We start from the raw sequence: 23,280 nt of genomic DNA, 5'->3' as shown, positions 1-23,280 counted from the left end.
CATTATTTATAGAGTACTCGCGTTTTTGAAGGGATGTCTATGACAGACCAAAATTTTAAATCCCATTTTTGATTTAGGCAAGACTTTAACTAAATAGTATTTTAGTCAGCGACTATGATTACGGGCCTATTATATATTTAAGGTACGGAAATATATTGTTTGAAATTGTCATCTGAGAGTGTATAATAAAAACTCATGTATATTGAAAATAAGAAGCATTTGAATTTTCACTGTAATTTATGTTGCTTAAAATAAATCAGTATCTGGGCGGCCGAGCTTTGCTCGGCAATCTTCGAGTATGCCGCATAAGATACTTTGTTCTACATGTCATCATTAATCAAACTCAACTTTTTTTATATGTACATATATTCTATATTTTTACTTATCAATATTTGATTTCCTTAAATATTGATTTCAAAAACATATCAAACACTAACCGCAAAATGAACTGGAATGAAAAATTTTAAATGGGTAATTCCAGCCTATAGTATAAGGGAATGTTATGACAATTAGTGAAATCGAGAACTAAGTTATTTAGGTCGAGTATCTTCATGCGCCGAATTATCAATTTAAAATATTTTTTTTAGTTATACACTATGAAAGTCTCACAATTTTATTACATTCCAAAAACTTGTAAATTTCACGAATGACAACTATCAGTTAGTTTAAATAAATGTCAACTTACTTCCTTAAGCGGCATCTGTTGGTAAGTAGTTAAATGGTTAGATGTCGTTTTCAAATTGAACATATGCCTCTAGTGTTCAACGGTAGCAAATTTCCATGGTGAGATATCTTTTAATAGTAATCTGTGAGAAATTGCAATTATTCATTTCATATTTGCCAAAAATATGCATTTAAATATATTTTGCTAGAATTTGCCACGGTGACTTGATATTGCATTTCACTTTTATTAGCGTGTGTGAAATTAAGAAAATTAAGTCGAATCATGTGTAAAATTTTTTTACGAAGATTTTTAACTTTAATGTTCTCTTTTAAAGCTTTAAGAGAATATGAGTAAGTAGAGTACTATTTCGTCTAACCACCCCAACCCTAAATGGCAAACCCTATTCAAAAATGTCCCTATTGTAATGCGGCGTGAAGTACCTTTCGTTTGATACCCATACCGGCATATCTCATGCAATTTTTTTTAAATTTCGAATAGGTGGCAACCTACTCAAAAATGACCCTATTGTAATGCGGAGTGAAATGCCTTTCGTTTGATACCCATATCGGCATATCTCATGCAATTTTAGTTTTTATCGGCCTATTGATAAATGATTCAAGGTTCGATTCGAGCTCAAGACCAGAACAATACTTTTTTTCCAATGATAATTATTGTTATTTTTTAATTTTTCTAACTTTGAAAAATTGTATTTTGTTTTTGGAATAGTAAGTAGAAATTTTTTCAGACAACCTGCCATAGCTGCGCAGATAGATCTATTTCTACCCGGTGACAATGCAATATTTTATCAAAAAAATTCCGCTAGGTGGCGCATGGATCGAGATATTGGGAAAACTAGTTTTAAATTGGGAATCTTGTAATCGATTTTTAACTAACTTCCTGGATATCTAGAGACTTGAAACCTGAAATATAGTTTAAAACTCGGCGACAGTGCAATGTTTGATCAAAAAATTTGAGCCTCGTAACGCCCAAGTCGAACTATTTAGAAGATTAGGCCATACCTTCATGGCTAGCCTCCTGAGTGTTGCAGGCGTTGTAGGAATCCACCTCGTTGAAGGCCCAACTCTATGCACGTCCTTGCATACTTTTAGGCGAACGCGACTTTCACCACGATTCTTTTAGACTTTCAGGCGTATGCGAATTTCACCGCGATTTTCAGCTGTGCAAATTAAGTAGCTGACAAACGAGGTGGAATTCTCTTGTTTTGATGCGAGGTGGAATTCTGTTGTTTTCGCCAGTGTTGTCAGCGAAAATTCCTCCAATTCTCTTAAATCTTGCTATTTTGAACAAATAAATAAAGATAAGAATTTTCACTTAGAAATTACTTAAATTCTAACCAAAGTTGCAATTGCCTTTTTGTAGGCAGTACTAAAAAATTGAAAATAAAAAGATGATAAAAAAATTTTAGGGACTACCTTTATATAAATGGACCAAAAAAATAGAAGGCAGTTTTTCCTTTAATACAGACATAGTCTTGTTGAATTTGGACTAAAAAACAATAGCTCTTGTAAAAGAATTTTGGGATTTAAAAGTATAAAGGTGGAGCGCAATCTTTCAATTTAAGGCAAACCATGTACTTGGGATTAACTAAATGATTATTTAAAATAAAAAATTTTTTTTATCATCTTTTTTTATTTATGCTTTCTTTCTCATTTGTCTACATTTTTTATTTTAAAACTTATTCAATTAACATAATCTGCATAGGAAAACAAAAATTTATAAGACGGGTAGCTTAGAAAAAAGTCACACATGCAAATGCTGTACCTTTTATTTACTTTTTCTACTTTTGCAAATAACTTAGTGCTTCCTCCACGTCTTTTTTCGAGCCAAGAAAAATTGGACTGCGTTCGTGAATCATTTGCGGCACAATATCTAATATGCTTATCTGTCCATTGCTTGCCAAGCCACCTGCTTCAATGATCAAATATGCCATTGGATTACATTCGTACATTAAACGTAATTTGCCATTTGGCGCTGATTTTGTTGCCGGATAAAGAAAAATGCCACCATATTTTATGGTACGATGTACATCCGCCACCATAGAACCAACATAACGTGCACCATATGGTTTACCCTTGGTGGGATCCTTTTTCGCAGCGATATAATTGTGTACACCATCCTCCCAATCGGCCGCGTATCCCTCATTGATGGAATAGATTTTCCCTTGCTCCGGTACTTGCATATTAACATCAGTTAAAATAAATTCTCCAATCGCCGGATCATAAGTGAATCCATTAACACCTACACCCGAGCCTAAACTCAAAACAATGGCAGTGGCTGAACCATAGAGTGCATATCCCGCAGCGACAATTTTGTTTCCTGGCTGCAGTGCATCCTGCAACGCTGGTACGCCATCACTGGTTTGACGGCGATAAATGGAAAATATTGAACCAATTGAAACCAAACAATCAATGTTTGAAGAACCATCTAGTGGATCGAAACATACGACATATTTTCCCTATTTAAGTAAAATAATGAGAAAACTATTACTTAAAAGATAATATACTTTTTTTCACATTCAAATGCGATTTACCTGTTTTTCCATCTCCACTTCTATTACATTTTCATTCTCCTCGGACACCAGCATGCAAGTGGTATAGGATGATTTCAACATATTGATAAATAATTCATTCGATAGCACATCCAGTTTTTTCACTTCCTCGCCTTGCACGTTAATATCACCCGCAATGCCGTGTAATTTGGCTATGCCAGCTTTGCGCACAGCTGAACCAATGGCTTTGATAGCCGTCTGTATGCAGTTGAGTAGTTGTGAAAGATCGCCGGTAGCATTTTTGAATTTGCGTTGCTCCTGTAGCACAAAACGCGTTAACGTCATGGCATTGGAATCGAAAACCTGGGTTTGCATGTCTTCTGTGGTAAGTGTTTAGATATATTCCACAATTTTAAATCAGAAGTGGAATACTGCCGTCCTAGTAAAGAATGTAAGTTTCTACATTTTTCTGAAACTGAGATATATGTATAACATAACGTGTTTGCATCTATACTTTTCAACATATGTGACCTGGAATCATGAAACGACCCTATTGTGCGAAAACAAGTTTTCGAGAAAAACGCGTTAAAGGGTTTGTTTAGCTTGACTCTATGTAGCGGCTGGCCGTTGTGAACGAATTTTTTATTAAAATTTAATTAACTTTCCGATAAGCTAAAAGCTTGAAACTTGGAATAAGTTCAGAACACGATAACAATGCAATAATAAGGAAAAAAAAAGCTCCGAGGCGCATGGATCGAAATATTTAAAAAAATCACATCTGTGGTCCGATTTGGCTTTAAATGCGGTTTGTTCCATTGGAAAGAGCGTTAAATTTCCTATAAGAATCACTCAAAAAGTGAAGAACGATATTTTCGCACAATAGGGTTGTTTCATGATTCCAGGTCACATATGATGCTTTTTCAATTAAAAATTACAGATGTCTTATTTTGATGTGATCTTTCTATTTATGCAAAAAAAACTTTGATTCTTTTAATACGAAACTGTTGATACTTGTTTGAAAGAGCAGTATTCTCGCAAATCTGTTGTTTTTGACTTGGAAACATGCCGAAATTTCATTTAGTTTTCTACCAAAAAGTGTAGATTCTGCTGTTATTTTGTACATAGAAACCCACATTTTTCATTAGGATTTGTGGAAAATATCTATAGATGCTGCCAAGGTATGAACTTGAAACCACTATAACTTTATATCTATTAGCAATTTTGAAAATAATAAATATCTAATTTTCGAAAAGAAATGTAGATACCCACATTCCTTATTAGGACGGCAGAATATTAAACAAAATAGTTCTTTATAATATTAGTGACTTACTACATTAGACACAAATACGTTGACTAGTTTTAAGCGTTAGTGCTGATTTGTGCGTGAAATAAGTAATATGAAGTAGCATGCGCACATTTTTATACTCAGTTGAGCAGAGCTCACAGAGTATATTAAGTTTGATTGGATAACGGTTGGTTGTACATATATAAAGGAATCGAGATAGATATAGACTTCCATATATCAAAATAATCAGGATCGAAAAAAAATTTGATTGAGCCATGTCCGTCCGTCCGTCCGTCCGTCCGTCCGTTAACACGATAACTTGAGTAAATTTTGAGGTATCTTGATGAAATTTGGTATGTAGATTCCTGGGCACTCATCTCAGATCGCTATTTAAAATGAACGATATCGGACTATAACCACGCCCATTTTTTCGATATCGAAAATTTCGAAAAACCGAAAAAATGCGATAATTCATTGCCAAAGGCGGATAAAGCGATGAAACTTGGTAGGTGGGTTAATGTTATGACGTAGAATAGAAAATTTAAGATTTTGGACAATGGGCGTGGCACCGCCCACTTTTACAAGAAGGTAATTTAAAAGTTTTGCAAGCTGTAATTTGGCAGTCCTTGAAGATATCATGATGAAATTTGGTTACTACTATTACTATATATGTGCTAAATAAAAATTAGCAAAATTGGATGAAGAGCACGCCCACTTTTTAAAAAAAATTTTTTTTAAATTCAAATTTTAACAAAAAATTTAATATCCTTACTGTATATAAGTATATTAAGTCAAAATTCAACTCCAGTAATGATATGATGCAACAAAATACGTTAACACAATAACTTGAGCAAAAACCGATATATCTTTACTAAACTTAGTCCACGCACTTATCTGAACTCACTTTATATTGGTATAAAAAATGGCCGAAATCCGACCATAACCACGCCCACTTTATCGATATCGAAAATTACGAAAAATGAAAAAAATGCCATAATTCTATACCAAATACGAAAAAAGGGATGAAACATGGTAATTGGATTGGTTTATTGACGCAAAATATAACTTTGGAAAAAACTTTGTAAAATGGGTGTGACATCTACCATATTAAGTAGAAGAAAATGAAAAAGTTCTACAAGGCGAAATCAACAGCGTTTGGAATCTTGGCAGTGATACTGTTAGTGGTATTGCATATATAAATAAATTAGCAGTACCCGACAGATGATTTTCTGGATCACCTGGTCCACATTTTGGTCGATATCGCGAAAACGCCTTCACATATACATCTAAGGGCCACTCGCTTTTAAAACCCTCATTAATACCTTTAATTTGATATCCATATCGTACAAACACATTCTAGAGTCACCCCTGGCCCACCCTAATGGCGATATCTCGAAAAGGCGTCCACCTATAGACCTAATGCCCACTCCCTCTTAAAATGCTCAGTAACACCTTTCGTTATTTACCCATATCGTACAAACATTCTAGAGTCACCCCTGGCCCACCCTAATGACGATATCTCAAAAAGGCGTCCACCTATAGACCTAATGCCCACTCCCTCTTAAAATGCTCAGTAACACCTTTCGTTTGATACCCATATCGTACAAACATTCTAGAGTAACCCCTGGCCCACCCTAATGGCGATATCTCGAAAAGGCGTCCACCTATAGACCTAATGCCCACTCCCTCGTAAAATGCTCAGTAACACCTTTCGTTTGATACCCATATCGTACAAACATTTAGAGTCACCCCTGGCCCACCCTAATGGCGATATCTCGAAAAGGTGTCCACCTATAGACCTAAAGCCCACTCCCTCTTAAAATGCTCAGTAACACCTTTCGTTTGATACCCATATCGTACAAAGATTCTAGAGTCACCCTTGGTCCACCTTTATGGCGATATCTCGAAAGGCGTCCACCTATAGAACTAAGGATTACTCCCTTTTAAAATACTCATTACCACCTTTAATTTGATACCCATATCGTACAAACACATTCTAGAGTCACCCTGGCCCTCCCTAATGGCGATATCTCGAAAAGGCGTCCACTTATAGACCTAATGCCCACTCCCTCTTAAAATGCTCAGTAACATCCTTCGTTTGATACCCATATCGTACAAACATTCTAGAGTCACCCCTGGCCCACCCTAATGGTGATATCTCGAAAAGGCGTCCACCTATGGACCTAATGCCCACTTCCTCTTAAAGTGCTCAGTAACACCTTTCGTTTGATACCCATATCGTACAAACACATTCTAGAGTCACCCCTGGCCCACCCTAATGGCGATATCTCGAAAAGGCGTCCACCTATAGACCTAATGCCCACTCCCTCTTAAAATGCTCAGTAACACCTTTCGTTTGATACCCATATCGTACAAACATTCTAGAGTCACCCTTGGTCCACCTTTATGGCAATATCTCGAAAAGGCTTCTTTCCACCTATAGAACTAAGGATCACTCCCTTTGAAGATACTCATTAACACCTTTCATTTGATACCCATATTGTACAAACACATTCTAGAGTCACCCCTGGCCCACCCTAATGGCGATATTTCGAAAAGGCGTCCACCTATAGACCTAATGCCAACTCCCTTTTAAAATGCTCAGTAACACCTTTCGTTTGATACCCATATCGTACAAACATTCTAGAGTCACCCCTGTCCCACCCTAATGGCGACATCTCGAAAAGGCGGCCACCTATAGACCTAATGCCCTCTCCCTCTTAAAATGCTCAGTAACACCTTTCATTTGATTCCCATATTGTACAAACGCATTCTAGAGTCGCCCCTGGTTCACCTTTATGTCGATACCTCGAAACGGTGTCCACCTATGGAACTAAGGATCACTCCCTTTGAAAATACTCATTAACACCTTTCATTTGATACCCATATCGTACAAACATATTCTAGAGTCACCCCTGGTCCACCTTTATGGCGATTTCGCGAAAAGGCGTTCACCTATAGAACTAAAGCCCATTCCCTTTTAAAATACTCATTACCACCTTTCATTTGATACCCATATCGTACAAACACATTCTAGAGTCACCCCTGGCCCACCTTAATGGCGATATCTCGAAAAGGCGTCCACCGATAGACCTAAGGCCCGCTCCCTCTTAAAATGCTCAGTAACACCTTTCATTTGATACCCATATCGTACAAACAAATTCTTGAGTCAGCCCTGGTCCAATTTTATGGCGACATCCCTAAATGGCGTCCATCCATAGATCTATGGCCTACTCTCTCTTAAAATACTCTTTAATACCTTCCATTTGATACACATGTCATACAACCACATTCCAGGGTTACCCTAGGTTCATTTTCCTACATGTTGATTTTCCTTATTTTGTCTCCATAGCTCTCAACTGAGTATGTAATGTTCGGTCACACCCGAACTTAGCCTTCCTTACTTGTTTATAATAGGTTCAGTATATGTGACCCGGCTCTTGAAGAGGTGGCTTATGACTCAAAAAAGGAATTGCGAGAAACAGCTGTTAAAGATAAACAATGCATTTCTTCCGTTTCTTAGTAGTTTATTTTTTTTTAGTCATAAGCCACCTTTTCATAGGACGGGTCACATATCTTGTTTATGGTAGGGATATAAAATAAATGAAACCATTAATGGGTGCGACGCATTGCGACAGGATTAACTTAGAACTTGCTAGTACACAAACACGCCGCATAATATCCGGCAAAGAACTTCAACAACACATAAATTCTTAATTTTTGTGTATGTAGTGCATTTTTATACTCAATTGAGCAGAGCTCACAGAGTATATTAACTTTGATTGGTTAACGGTTGGTTGTACAGGTATAAAGGAATCGAGATAGATATAGACTTCCATATATCAAAATCATCAGGATCGAAAAAAAATTTGATTGAGCCATGTCCGTCCGTCCGACCGTTAACACGATAACTTGAGTAAATTTTGAGGTATCTTGATGAAATTTGGTATGTGGGTTCCTAAGCACTCATCTCAGATCGCTATTTAAAATGAACAATATCGGACTATAACCACGCCCACTTTTTCGATATCGAAAATTTCGAAAAACCGAAAAAGTGCGATAATTCATTACCAAAGACGAATAAAGCGATGAAACTTGGTAGGTGAGTTGAACTTATGACGCAGAATAGAAAATTAGTAAAATTGTGGACAATGGGCGTGGCACCGCCCACTTTTAAAAGAAGGTAATTTAAAACTTTTGGAAGCTGTAATTTGGCAGTCGTTGAAGATATCATGACGAAATTTGGCAGGAACGTTACTCCTATTATTATATGTATGCTTAAAAAAAAATAGCAAAATCGCAGAACGACCACGCCCACTTTAAAAAAATTTTTTTTTTAAAGTCAAATTTTAACAAAAAATTTAATATCTTTACAGTATATAAGTAAATTATGTCAACATTCAACTCCAGTAATGATATGGTGCAGCAAAATGCAAAAATAAAAGAAAATTTCAAAATGGGCGTGGCTCTGCCCTTTTTCATTTAATTTGTCTAGGATACTTTTAATGCCATAAGTCGAACAAAAATTTACCAATCCTTGTGAAATTTGGTAGGGGCTTAGATTCTGGGACGATAACTTATTTCTGTGAAAAAGGGCGAAATCGGTTGAAGCCACGCCCAGTTTTTATACACAGTCGATCGTCTGTCCTTTCGCTCGGCCGTTAACACGATAACTTGAGCAAAAATCGATATATCTTTACTAAACTCAGTTCACGTACTTATCTGAACTCACTTTGTATTGGCATAAAAAATGGCCGAAATCGGACTATGACCACGCCCACTTTTTCGATATCGAAAATTACGAAAAACGAAAAAAATGCCATAATGCTATACCGAATACGAAAAAGGGATGAAACATGGTATTTGGATTAGTTTATTGACGCAAAATATAACTTTAGAAAAAAACTTTGTAAAATGGGTGTGACACCTACCATATTAAGTAGAATGAAATGAAAAAGTTCTGCAGGGCGAAATAAAAAAAAACCTTGAAATCTTGGCAGGAATACTGTTCGTGGTATTATATATATAAATAAATTAGCGGTATCCAACAGATGATGTTCTGGGTCACCCTGGTCCACATTTTGGTCGATATCTGGAAAACGCCTTCACATACACAACTACCACCACTCCCTTTTAAAATACTCATTAATACCTTTAATTTGATACCCATATCGTACAAACATATTCTATTCATATTCCCTGTCCCACCCTAATGGCGACATCTCGAAAAGGCGGCCACCTATAGACCTAATGCCCTCTCCCTCTTAAAATGCTCAGTAACACCTTTCATTTGATTCCCATATCGTACAAACGCATTCTAGAGTCGCCCCTGGTTCACCTTTATGGCGATATCTCGAAACGGTGTCCACCTATGGAACTAAGGATCACTCCCTTTGAAAATACTCATTAACACCTTTCATTTGATACCCATATCGTACAAACATATTCTAGAGTCACCCCTGGTCCACCTTTATAGCTATATCTCGAGAAGGCGTCCACCTATAGAATTAAAGCCCACTCCCTTTTAAAATACTCATTAATACCTTTCGTTTGTTACCCATATTGCACAAACGCATTCTAGAGTCACCCTGGTCCACCTTTATGCCGATATCTCGAAAAGACCACCACTCCCTTTTAAAACCCTCATTAATACCTTTAATTTGATACCGATATCGTACAAACACATTCTAGAGTCACCCCTGGTCCACCTTTATGGCGATATCTCGAAAAGGCGTCCACCTATAGAACTAAGCCCCACGCCCTTTTGAAATACTCATTAACACCTTTCGTTTGATACCCATATTGTACAAACGCATTCTAGAGTCACCCCTGGTCCACATTTATGGCGATATTTCGAAAAGGCGTTCACCTATAGAACTAAGGCCCACTCCCTTTTAAAATGCTCATTAACCCCTTTCATTTGATACCCATATCGTACAAACAAATTCTAGGGTCACCCCTGGTCCACCTTTATGGCGATATCTCGTAACGGCGTCCACCTATGGAACTAAGGATCACTCCCTTTTAAAATACCCATTAACACCTTTCGTTTGATAGCCATATTGTACAAACACATTCTAGAGTCACCCTGGTCCACTTTTATGGAGATATCTCGAAAAGGCGACCACCTATAGAACTAAGCCCCACGCCCTTTTAAAATACTCATTAACACCTTTCGTTTGATATCCATATTGTACAAACGCATTATAGAGTCACCCCTGGTCCACCTTTATGCCGATATCTAGAAAGAGCGACCACCTATACAACTACCACCACTCCCTTTTAAAACCCTCATTAACACCTTTAATTTGATACCCATATCGTACAAACACATTCTAGAGTCACCCCTGGTCCACCTTTATGGCGATATCTCGAAAAGGCGTTCACCTGTAGAACTAAACCCCACGCCCTTTTGAAATACTCATTAACACCTTTTGTTTGATACCCATATTGTACAAACGTATTCTAGAGTCATCCTGGTCTACCTTTATGGCGATATCCCTAAATGGCGTCCACCTATAGAACTATGACCCACTCCCTCTTAAAATACTCTTTAATACCTTCCATTTGATATAAATGTCATACGAACACATTCCAGGGTTACCCTAGGTTCATTTTCCTAAATGGTGATTTTCCCTTATTTTGTCTCCATAGCTCTCAACTGAGTATGTAATGTTCGGTTACACCCGAACTTAGGTTTCCTTACTTGTTTTACTCTACTTTTGAAATCGAAGGAAAATTTTCATTCACTCGATTTGATTTCACCGTAATCGATATGTGTGACCCGGTATATGAAAAGGTGGCTTATGACTCAAAAAAGAAATTGCGAGAAACAGCTGTTAACAGCTGTTTTTTTTAGTCATAAGCCACCTTTTCATAGACCGGGTCACATATGTTTTTACAGAAAGGGCTTGAACAATAAATTTATTCTTTTAACATTTAATTTTTATTTAAATGGGAGAGCTGCCGTTGGAATAGAAAAATAATAATTGGTTTCAGTCATCAACATACAAAATTTAGTATGAAGAGAGTTTTGACATGGAAAGATAAAACACAGATTTGTACTACTCCCTGCTTACTCTTCCTGTCTCACCTGTTTCGCCTCTTTTTTAAACTAATTTAGCCTCGGTTTGAGATGCCTGACATGTAACTTCCTGTCGTAAGAGTACCGCTTGTGATGTCAGCGACTAATGCGAAAAATTAGTATAGTTTTATAGTAATATTTTATGACGTCCTAAATCAATTAAAACACACCAACTCATTAGTGTATTGTACAAAGGAAAAATTTTACTTTTTCAAGAATTCCTTTTGTGAAACTTTTGAAAGTTCGAGTAGCAAGAGTGCTCAATTTTTATATTTCCCTATACATTTACAAATATACTATGTATCTGAAAATGTTGTATACAACACAAGAATAAAAATTGTGAGTATCATTTACAGCGCTATTAAGGAAGGATTTGAGAATTAACTAATTAATTAACAAACATACAGAACACAACGTCTCAAGCAAACAAAGTGGATCTAAGTACTTACTTCTGGAAGCTGCCATTACAAATAGTTAACTATCCTAGTAAAAATGAGAATAAGTTTAATAAAGGTATGAAAAATAAATCCTATCCACAATATATAGCTCAACTACCATTGTCTTATTAAAAAACATAGTTTTTCGGATTATTTTTTTTTTAGGTTAGGTTGAACTGGTTGCCCAATTAAGACATTTATGATTTTTTTTAATTAAACAGTTCCTTTAAAACTTTTTAAATAAACGGAAAAGCAAAATTTTTTCTTTCAAGAATGTCGGAAGGCGGAGCACACTACCATCACACCCCGGCGGCCGCCGTCCTTAGGAACAATACATTGAAAAATATACCCAAGTCGCTCAATGAAAGGTGATCTTTGATTTAATCGTCTATCCATTTATAACATTCGTAAATTTCTTTTTATTAAATTATTATATTTTTATTATGATGGAAAAACTTAAACGGACTAAACTTACTGGCTGATATTATAGCTATTTCCATTCTGCCAAAGACTTCTTCAGATACAAAAACATCAGCCAGTTTGTATAATTCCTTCCAGTTTTTCCATCATAATAAAAGTACAATCATTTAATAATTAAGTTTACGAATGTTTTTTTTTACAAAATAAAAAATCTACAAATTTAGAAAACTCTAGATATCCCGGAAGAAAAAAAAAATATATAGAAAACCTGTTTGAAGTCATGGCGGAACCACTAACAGAGGACCGCCGGAAATCAGCTGATTTGTACTTTTTAAATATGATTTGACACTTAAAATTCCGGTGCAGTACGATTTTGATATCAGTCCAAGCGAATTCTGTACCAGGTGTTCCTATCCCAACTGATTTCTTCTTCTTGATTATTTTCCATACAACGCCTTGTACAAAATATGTCAGTTAATCGAAGTCAATGAAAATTTTCTTTTGACTTGACATTCTTCTGCACGGCGCGTTGGTTGAATTCGCTTTGCCAACACCTGATATAGATTCGCCTTGTATCAGTCCATCTATTTACAATAACAAGGACACAGAGAAATTTTATTTATGTTTGTAGGTACATATGTCAGCGCACTGCCACCTTGTATGGTTCCGCCATGTTTGAAGTGTTCAAAAAGCCGATAAATCGGTGTTGGCAAATCTATTAAAGTTGCCATGGAGGGCTCCATAACTTTTATATGTACATATTGTAACGAATTTAGTGCAATTCCGCTTATTTGCAAATCTTCTGCTAACGTTCCAATCACTAAACTGTTGAATAAATAACTCCACTATTCAATAAAGCAAAATGGCCTTTATTTAATAACACTTCTACTGCTCGGCAGATAGCGTGCTTAAATCAAACTGAATGGTCGTGCCTCAGCTGGTACTGCTTTTATACTGTTCGGTTTCCTCGTTGACATATTTCTAGGCGTCTCTATTTCTAGAATTTACTAGTTAGTCACCAGCTATAAAATTACGTTTATAGCTTCTCATATGCGCGTGTATATGTGAGTGATACTTGCACAAATGATTGCATACTTTTGTGAGCATCTCAGATAGGATATATGCATGTGGTTGTTTCTCTCCGCTGCGTGTACGTACATATGTGTAGACATAATGATTGATTTGGTTATGTGCATACAAGTCACTGTTTAGTATTGGCTTAGAGAATGATATTATCCCTTAGTGTTGCTAATATTCGTCACAATATGCATATGTATATCCTCAAGCTCACGAAGTAAATTTGTTTTCTATTCAACTTTAAGCGCCATATCTACATCGCAAGAAACGAAAAATTCGATAAAAAAAATTCTCAAGAAAAATTTCGTTTTTGAAGAAAACTTATACGCTTTTTATAACTGTTTCTAAAGATTTTTTAGCAAACGTGTACAGCGAAGTCCTGGTATCGCCCTGAAATACATATATCGCGCATTCCAATGAACGGCGATCCAGATACCGTTAAGAATTTACCATCCAAATGCCACAACAAACCGATCCATACAGATCACATTGTTGTTGCATTTGCATGTTAAATTTCTATCGGCAGCTGGATTACTGTTCATTGGAACGCGGGGACATACATACATATATGTGCGGCTCATTCCCAGTGTTCCAATGGTACATGAACCAGTTACGGATAGAGATTTAACATGCAAATGCCACAACAAACCGATCCATACAGATCACATTGTTGTTGCATTTGCATGTTAAATTTCTATCGGCATCTGGATTACTGTTCATTGGAACGCGGGGACATACATGCATATATGTGGGGCTCATTCCCAGTGTTCTAATGGTACATGAACCAGTTACGGATAGAGATTTAACATGCAAATGCAACAATGTGATCCATATGATTGGTGAAATCGACACTGATGATGGCACAACGCCGAAACCGGTTTGTCTCGAAACCAAATTTGACAAGGGATGACGGAAAATCGTTCCGATATACATCATGGTCCCCTAAGCATTATCTAAGCGAGGATAGGCGTTTTTCATATTAGGCCCGGTTTTTCAGTAGCTGGTTAAGCTAAGCTTAAACTAAGTTTGCTTAAACTCAAGTCGAATACTCCAGTTAAACTACTGAGCAGTTTTTCAGTCACAGTTTAAGGCCGCCTTTGGAGTATGCTTTTTTGTGCGGCAACATTGGTTTTTTTTATTATTTAGATAATTTGTAGATACGGCAACAGCTGGATTTTGTTTACCCATTTTGTTGAACAAAATTGTCCAGCGAAATTATATTTATAGTTCCGGAAGTGATATCCAACATCGTTATTTAATTATTCTTAAACCCTATAGTTCTTGAGTTGATATCCAACTACATTATCCAATCACTATCCAACCTTTGGGAAATTTTGTAAAATTAAAAGTTTTCGAGTTGATCTCCAACGTCATTAATATTTTCCAATTAATATCCTAATTTAGAGAGATCTTGAGAAATGTACAGATCTCAAATGAATATTCAACAAGTTTCTCCAGTTGATATCCTACATTGGATATCGAGTTGAGTTGAAAAAAAATCTCCAAGGTGGTACCACCAAAGCAAATAGCTATTCATTGTGAGAAAGAAACACCTAATTCATGACAGTAATGAGGCGTAAGTAATCAAAAATAAATTATATAGGCGGTCGCCGTGGTATGATGGTAGCGTGCTGCGCCTACCACACCGAAGATCCTGAGTTCATGGGGAATGAACAAAGCAACATTAAAATTTTAGAAACAAGGTTTTTCAATTAGAACCCACTTTTTCTAAGCGAGATTGCCCATCGGCAGTGTTTTGCAAGCACTCCGTTTGTATTTCTGATATGAAAAGCTCTCAGTGAAAACTAAGCTGCCTTGCAGATGCCGTTCGGAGTCGGCATAAAACAAATAGGTTCCGTCCGGCCAATTTGTAGGAAAAATTAAAAGGGGCACGACACAAATTGGAAGAGAAGCTCTGCCTAAAATCTCTTCGGAGGTTAGCGTGCCACATTTATTTATTTTTTAAATTATATATATCTCATTTTATTTTCGTGAAAAACTGTAGTATGGAATCTTACATTTGAGTCCAGTTAAAGAACCACAAGTTGTTAATTAAATTTATTCAACTTAAGTAATAGCATTTTTTGCTTTATAAAAAATTACCTCTTTTACTGAGTACGCTATGATTCTCGAGTTGAGCCAATGTTTCGAAACAACTCTTGAGATTTTTGAAGTATGCCTAGTTATCAACATGACCTCTAATGGTACTCAAGCCCTAATGCTTGTTGGGTACATTCGACGCCATTTTGAATGAACCGAATTCACCGATAGGTTAACTAGAGTTTAGCCCAGCCAGAGCGGCCGCTTAAGCTCAGCTTAAACTTCAGTTCAAGTAGACTGAAAAACTGCAGAATAAGTTTAAGCGTAGTTTAACTGACAAACTGAGTTGAACTTGTACTGAAAACCCGGGCCTAAGTTTACGAGTTTTACCAGACATTTGCGATTTCGAATGAGTTGTCCTACTACTATTTTACAATTTAATTGTAACAAATTTATATATGTTTGTATGCACAGATTTCTCCAAAATAAGAATTTTTTAAAATTGGTTTCCATATGATTTCATTTTACATATTCATCTTTCTAGCAAGAGAGCGACGACATGTACAGCCATTAAGTTCACTGCACTTTTCCTCACTCAATACACTGGCACTTGTACCGGCTAACACACTGCATATGTATTGAACGTATCAACTATTTTCCGCATTTTTTACGTTGGTAGTTTCTCAAAATATGCTTACTTTTTTTAAAATATATTTTGCTTGAATTTAAATCATCCACTGATTAACACTTTTCCAATATCGAAAGCGATTTGAGAGACTGTTGCCTTCGAGTGACGAAAACTAAATGTGGAAAAGTTTAAACCAAATAATATAAATATAATACATACCTATGAACATTATGTTTATATATTGCAAGCCTGTTGCTAGTACCAAAGATTGTCGAAAAGTAAAGATGTTGCAGGCGCAAACTTCGGTCGGTGGAAAGCAGCGGAGCGTAACAAAATTCTAGTAGCTCACTTTCACCACACCACAAACTTTAACACAATTTTTAACATAAGTTAATCGCACAAATACACTGATTGGAGTTTTAGAAAGTAAAAGTTAAAATTCTGAACACATTAGCTGAATAAAAAGTGTACAAATAATTGTTAAATAACAAATACAGACAGTGGTAGTTTAACAAATTCTGCTGTGGTAAGTGGTGAATGTGACCTACTAGAATTTTGTGAAGCTTACTTCACACGATTTTTCGTCGCTGCAACATCTTACTTTTCGATAATATTTGCTAGTATTTAGCATGGCTGTATTGAAACAAGCGCACACTCCCATAGTTTTTTTATTGGATGGAGTGTGATAACTTGTTGAGCTCGGCACAGTGATCCCACAGACTGTAGGCAACAAAGAATATAAATAAAAATAATAAATAAGTTCGGGTGTAATCGAACATTACATACTCAGCTGCCAAATTACAGCTCGCAAAACTTTTAAATTACCTTCTTTTAAAAGTGAGCGGTGCCAAGCCCATTGTCCAAAATTTTACTAATTTTCTATTTTGCGTCATAAGGTCAACCCACCTACCAAATTTCATCGCTTTATCCGTCTTTGGTAATGAATTATCACACTTTTTCGGTTGTTCGAAATTTTCGATATCGAAAAAGTGGGCGTGGTTATAGTCCGATTTCGTTCATTTTAAATAGCGATCTTAAATGAGTGCCTAGGAACTTATATACCAAATTTCATTAAGATACCTCAAAATGTACTCAAGTTATCATCTTTACGGACAGACGGACGGACGGACATGGCTAAATGAATTTCTTTTTTCGTTCAGATCATTTTGACATATAGAAGTATATATTTATCTCGATTATTTTATGCCGTTACGGGGTACCGTTATGCGAGGAAAATTAATATACGCTGTGAGCTCTGCTCAGCTGAGTATAAACATAGAAGGAAAACAAATCTTATCAGTAGTTATGATGAACCCTGTAGGATATTTATGGGTAAAAGTCTAGTTGAGGGGTCGACTGCTAATACGCTACTAAAAATATCGAGAGAGGTGTCAAACGACGCGCCTTGTCGTCAGTATTAATAATCCGAAGGCGGAAAATAAAAACTTTAACTCATTCAAAACATATTAACGAAAAACAGAAAAATGACCCGCGGGTCCCTCCGAAACCGGTACTATTTTTGCGCAGAACACCTTTCTGCATTGGCGGCCTTTGGCCGCGCTTATAAAAATTACCCTGACTGGGTCCAACACCGGTTTAGAGACCAAAACTATATCCGCGCAAAACACTTATGTTCACAATTCTTTGTGTGGGTACACAACATTACAACAACCACATGGAAATCGGCAACTTCAACTTCAAATATATGCGAACAGAGATAAAATTTGTCTTTTCTGCCTTCGGATTATTGTTGTCGAGGTTAATACGCGTCTTTCGACACCTCTCTAGATATTTTTGGTAGCGTATTAGCAGTCGACCCCTCAACTAGACTTTTACCAATTTATGAAACCACATTTAAAGTAGTTATTTCCGGCGTTGAAATTTATTATCCAAGTTTTGGCCCAACATGCATATTCTCTACAAGTCACAGCCTGAATAAACATAAAGTTTCTCCGAAGTTTTATTAGGTCGAATTATTGTCGGACCGTTATCTTAACTAAAGTTCCATATGTAATTTGTATAGCGCTTTGTAGCCTGCCAGGGTTCATCAAAATCGCGCCTAGAGCGTTACTTGGGCCTGGCTCCATAGCCGAGCAGCACAGCAACCTGCATTAGGTTTGAACTCAATTTAAATTTAAAGAATTTGCGCTGATCATTTTTACTAATTTGTTTTACCCCCAGCGGTTTAGGGGGCTTAGAATATACCCGCGGCAGAGATTCCAGTCGTCAGAGGCGACTAAAATACCGAATTAATCCAAGGGGTTGTGGTTGTGTAGCGCAACCCATTCAAGGGGTTGCCAACGCAATATATGTATATCGCTTCTCCAACCCAATTGTCAACCTCAACATTCCCGTGAAGGATCCTGTTTCTTAAGCAGCCGAGGCTCTGGCGACCCCAAGTTCCATGGAAATAGGGGATGGGGGGGGGGGGGGGGGGGGAGGAATGACCTAGAAGGTTAGAGTCAATGTGGTCTTATTAAATCGCTCCCGAGGTGGTGGGTCTTGTACCTTAATGGTGCTGGTTACCGGAACGTACCGGTTCTATATCCGGCAAAGACTCATCAATATCGATAACATTACCCAAAACCTTCGGGGAGTTCCTTTATCGCTACAACAAGTACAAGAACAACAACTAAGTTGTTTTGAATACAAGATAAGTAGTTCGTAAGCCTCTAGACAGCCTATTTCCAATATACCGGTAGAGTTAGGTTAGCTTAGGTTGAACTGGACGGCCAATACAGACCTCCTCACATAGACTGACCGGCTAGAGTTGTACACTGTAGTTACGCCTTGAATTTGCTGTTTTATCACTACATCTTTGTTTTCAACGCAGCCGTTTGAGATCCACGTCTGATATTTATATTCTTTCTGCGAATTTGAACCGTCTTTATACGACGGAACTGTTTTCCAGTTCTTTCGTTACAATTGTAACAAAAAACGTGTCCTGAATTCTCCCTTTTCTTACTCTGAGTAGGCAGTCCTAGCAATGCAAGCCTATTTGTTTTTTTAGATAGCTTCAAACTTTGCTAACAATACTTTTACAATTTTCGATACGAAATAATTTTTATCTTTATACTAGCATATCCGGCAGACGTTCTTTTGCCCTAACTTTGATCTATCAGCATAACGTTACTTCCTACTCTCCCCCCGTTTTCACTTTCCTTTTATTCACTCCTCTCTCTTCCTTTCTCCCTTTCTGCGTCTCTTTCGCCCTCTCCATCTTTTCGCTCCCTTCTTTGCTCTCTAGCTCCCTCTCCTTCTACCTCCCTTGCTCCATCCATCCCTATCTCTCTATCTTCATTTAACACAATCTCTTTCTTTCCTTTACTTCCCATTCTTTTCTTTCCTTTTTCCTTTCAGAAAAGTTCACTGAAAACCTCTGCAATTATTTTGATAAATGTACGCGATAATTCAAACTTAATTTACAGAAAATGGTATCACTTGTAATCAGCTAGTTCGGTCTGTTTTTTTGTTTAAAAAATCACACTATTTTTGATTTGAAATTAATTCACTATGAGCACAGCTTACACAAATTACGTACACATTTTTAACAAAAAGTTTGTGAAAAGTAACTGTTCCTTCTAAAAGAAAAGAAAAAGATATTAAAAATGGATACTCAGTTTATTTTGTCTTTACGATCAGCATACAAATTAGCATAAAAAATATATTGAAGAATTAAATCTCCTTAGGGCTGTTTGTGCCCATATACATACAAACATCCCAAAAAATAGCACTTTTGTTTAAGAATTTTAACGAAATGTTAGACATTTTTAACAAAAGAGTCTTTTTCAAGAGATCTATGCATTGTTAACCATTTATGGTGCTTTAGCTTGGCAACACGCATAAATATGTATATACACAGATAGATGTTGTGAGGTTAAGCCCTGCGACCTATTGGTCTATTGTGCCCTCATTCTCTTTACAGCACCTCATCCAAGCCGAGTTTTCTGAGAAAATCCAGAATTCTTCTCGGCTTCAGAGAGTGTATGTGACTATTTCCTACTTTCGATGATCCTAGGATCCTAAGTCTTCGTCTCGTGACTGCATAGCATTCCTTCAGGATGTGTTCTGCAGTCTCTTCTTCGCAACCACAGAACAGACAGAGGCTACTAGACGATATGCCCAATTTATGAATATGGCTCTTTAGCCTGCAGTGACCTGTGAGTATACCTGTTAAAATCCTAAGGCTACTTTTTGGGAGGTTAATCATAGCTTTATATCGCTTTGAGTTGTACCCTCTTATTAGTGCCTTTGCCTGCCAAAGTCCTGGACTTTGGCGCCAGTATTGTTCTCTGAGGCACGCCTCTTTTTGTCTAAACTCTTCCCTTATTGTATGTGACCCTATTGACACGATGGGCTCGGGTCCTATTGGCTTTCCGGCCGCTGCCAACCTGGTAAGCTCGTCCGCTCGCTCGTTACCATCTACTTCTCTGTGTCCAGGTACCCATGCTAGTCGGATGGTGTTATTACCTCCTACACTGTTTAACCTCTCTACGAACTCAAGGACTGTTGATGATTTAATCTCAACTGAAGATAATGCCTTGAGCGCAGCCTGACTGTCGCCGAGTATAACGATTTTCTCGTTGGTATATCCCCGCTGTAAATTTATCTCTGCACACCGGCTTATGGCGACAACTTCGGCTAGGAAGATGCTCGGATATTTTCCGCGTAGTAGGGATATTTTGGTTCGGGGGCCGAAGATTCCCACTCCGGTGTCTTGGAACCATCGGTGTACCATATTATAGTGTGTTCCTGGTGAAGCGCTTCAATCCTGGAGGTGTCCCACGTACACTTGTTCCCCAGCTCTATTTTGAAGCTCTTCTCAAACTTATTTATCTTCCTCGTGTCATCTCTAGGAAGTTGGATGAGTGGAATCTGCTCCTTCAGCTTCTCCATGTTTCGTGACTGTATCACTTTGCCTCTTCTACATCCCTCTTTAGCTATGTTTACATCCATCTTAGGATCTTTGCGCGGCATCCCCAGGATCTTCCTGCAATACGTTTGCACCCCATTATTGCTCTTGTTGCTTTTTATATGGTGTTGTCGACGTTCTTCCGCTTAGAGTCGAACGTGACTCCCAAGTATTTCACCTCAGTCGTGTACTCCACCTGTACTCCATCCATTGTGATTTGCCCAATCCCTTCCAGCTTTCTTCTCCTGGTGAAGGGCACAATGGCTATCTTGTTGGGGTTGATGCTTAGCCCCACCTCAATACACCATTCTTTCGTTAACCTCAATGCTTTTTGCATTATGTCGCAAAGGGTGCTCTCAAATATGCCCCTTACAATGATAACAATATCATCCGCATACTCCTGACATCGGATTCGTTGTCTGAGAGCCTCTGTAGAAGTTCATCTACTACCAGGCTACACAGCACGGGTGACAGGACGGCCCCTTGTGGACATCCCTTCGTTGTTTTCATCTCTACTGTACCATCCCCACTTGAGGTTTCGGCAATCCTCGTACGCAATAAGGCGCTTATCCACATACGGATTGGATCTTGTATCTCTCTTCTCTAGAGTGCCTGATTCACACTTTCGTGTGTCGTGTTGTTGAAAGTCCAAAAATGCGCATAGTGGTACCTCCGCGCACTCGAGCGCACTTTGGATTTCTGAGGACAGCTGATACAATGCAGTTTCTGTCGACCTGCCTGTCCTATATGCATGCTGATCTTTATGTAGCGAGTGCTATCCCTCACAATCCTGGTCAGGTGTGGGATCAATTCCTCTCCCCGCTGCAGAAAGGCTGGATATGTGCCATCCACTCCCGGAGACTTGTAGCTCTGGAAAAACCTTACTGCCCACTTAACTGTGCCATCGTTGAAGAGTCCAATGGCGGGGTTCCAATCTGTGGGTGTCGGTTTCACCTCTCGAACCTCCTCCGTCGACAGTTGATAGCGAACAAACACATGCACAGCATATTTTGGGAAAATGATGATTTTTTTTTGAGACATTTTACTCATATTAGAAAGGAATCAAGTATTTTTTTTTTAATGCAGAACGAAAGTAAATATTTCTAAGTTTTACTGCATAGAAGAAATATACCAATCGATCTATCTGTTTTGAATTTATAGCTGTGTTAACAAAAATTTTATGCTTTTTTACTACCAAAGTGGTGTTTTGAGATTTTTAGGCAGTTTTTATAATTTTTCTCTCCGTAAGAAGCATCCTCGTACTTCAAGAAATATTTAAAAAATAATAATTAGCGAAATCGGTCTAACCGTTCTCGAGATTCGCGCTTAGCAACCAATTCAGCGACTTATTTCTGTATTATTGATTATAGTAATGCTTTTTACTTCCTTTCTGCCGTCAGCTTTATGCGCTTATTTCATTCGTAGGCATCATCTGCTGCAATTATAAAATAGGGTCCATATATAGGGTCTAATATTGTGCTGTTACAGCATTTGGCCTGCATGATATTGTAAGCTACGGATATCCCTACGCTATTAAGCAGTTTCGGCCAAGCATTAACTTTATAAATGATCTGTGTTTGATGCTTATTTTGGTCTGTTCCGTATTTCTTTATAACTTTTATAATAACGCTTAGCATCGCCTTAGTGATGGTATAGCTTAGGGATGCTAATATCCGTGACACTGCCCTCCACCTAAGTCTGATCGTCCCGATCAGACAAATCTCTCGATCTAAACGCTGCTAGCATCGCCAAATGTACCACTCTTCTACTCCGTGGTTTCTCAATGCTTTGTATGCGGTAGATGGTATCACTGATCTTCTTCACAACCTTGTACGGGCCTTCCCAACTGCACCGAAATTTGGATGGAACACCTTTCCGCCGGTGAGGGTTGTATAACAGTACCAAACCTCCCGCCAAGAAACTTTTCGAATTATTTTCCTTGTCGTACCTGTGTTTCATCTTACTACTCATTATCCTGGATCGTTCCCTCGCACTCTGTTGCTTGACCAATGAAGAACTACTTCGCACAGCTTGCGCTGGACGGATTTCCTTTGCATAATCAGTATCGTTCCGACGCTTCACAACAGTAGTGTGCCTTGGCTTGAAACCACCCTTGCATTCTTTCTTCGTTTCAGTACGTCCGTTAGGGCTTTTCAATGCCAGTGTTTCTCTCACAGGTACCTTCGGTTTTGATTTGTTTGGCCCATTTGTTCCATCAACCTTT

General features: G+C 37.7%; 1 protein-coding gene across 5 annotated transcripts; it reads right to left on the bottom strand.

Annotated features, from left to right (window-relative positions):
* Positions 1–442: 442 nt before the first annotated feature.
* On the bottom strand, positions 443–16,379 carry fbp (fructose-1,6-bisphosphatase). Of its 5 annotated transcripts, XM_067764378.1 has the most exons (4): positions 16,364–16,379; positions 3,216–3,553; positions 2,458–3,140; positions 443–806 (listed from the first exon to the last, which is right to left on the bottom strand). In XM_067764378.1, the coding sequence occupies exons 1-3, from the start codon at positions 16,371–16,373 to the stop codon at positions 2,463–2,465; spliced, it is 1,026 nt and encodes a 341-aa protein (XP_067620479.1). In that variant the 5' UTR covers positions 16,374–16,379; the 3' UTR covers positions 443–806; positions 2,458–2,462. The 5 variants fall into 5 exon arrangements, with proteins under 5 accessions (XP_067620479.1, XP_067620481.1, XP_067620480.1 ...); XM_067764380.1 differs by lacking the exons at positions 443–806; positions 16,364–16,379 and adding an exon at positions 16,215–16,331 and having other exon boundaries at positions 2,415–3,140; positions 3,216–3,612; XM_067764379.1 differs by lacking the exons at positions 443–806; positions 16,364–16,379 and adding an exon at positions 16,215–16,327 and having other exon boundaries at positions 2,415–3,140; positions 3,216–3,648.
* Between the last annotated feature and the right edge of the window lie 6,901 nt (positions 16,380–23,280).

The sequence above is a fragment of the Eurosta solidaginis genome, chromosome 2, assembly GCF_040869045.1.
Source record: "Eurosta solidaginis isolate ZX-2024a chromosome 2, ASM4086904v1, whole genome shotgun sequence".
In the NCBI taxonomy this organism is placed as follows: domain Eukaryota; kingdom Metazoa; phylum Arthropoda; class Insecta; order Diptera; family Tephritidae; genus Eurosta; species Eurosta solidaginis.
Note: the sequence above shows the minus strand (reverse complement) of the source record. Positions and strands in the feature narration are given on the sequence as shown.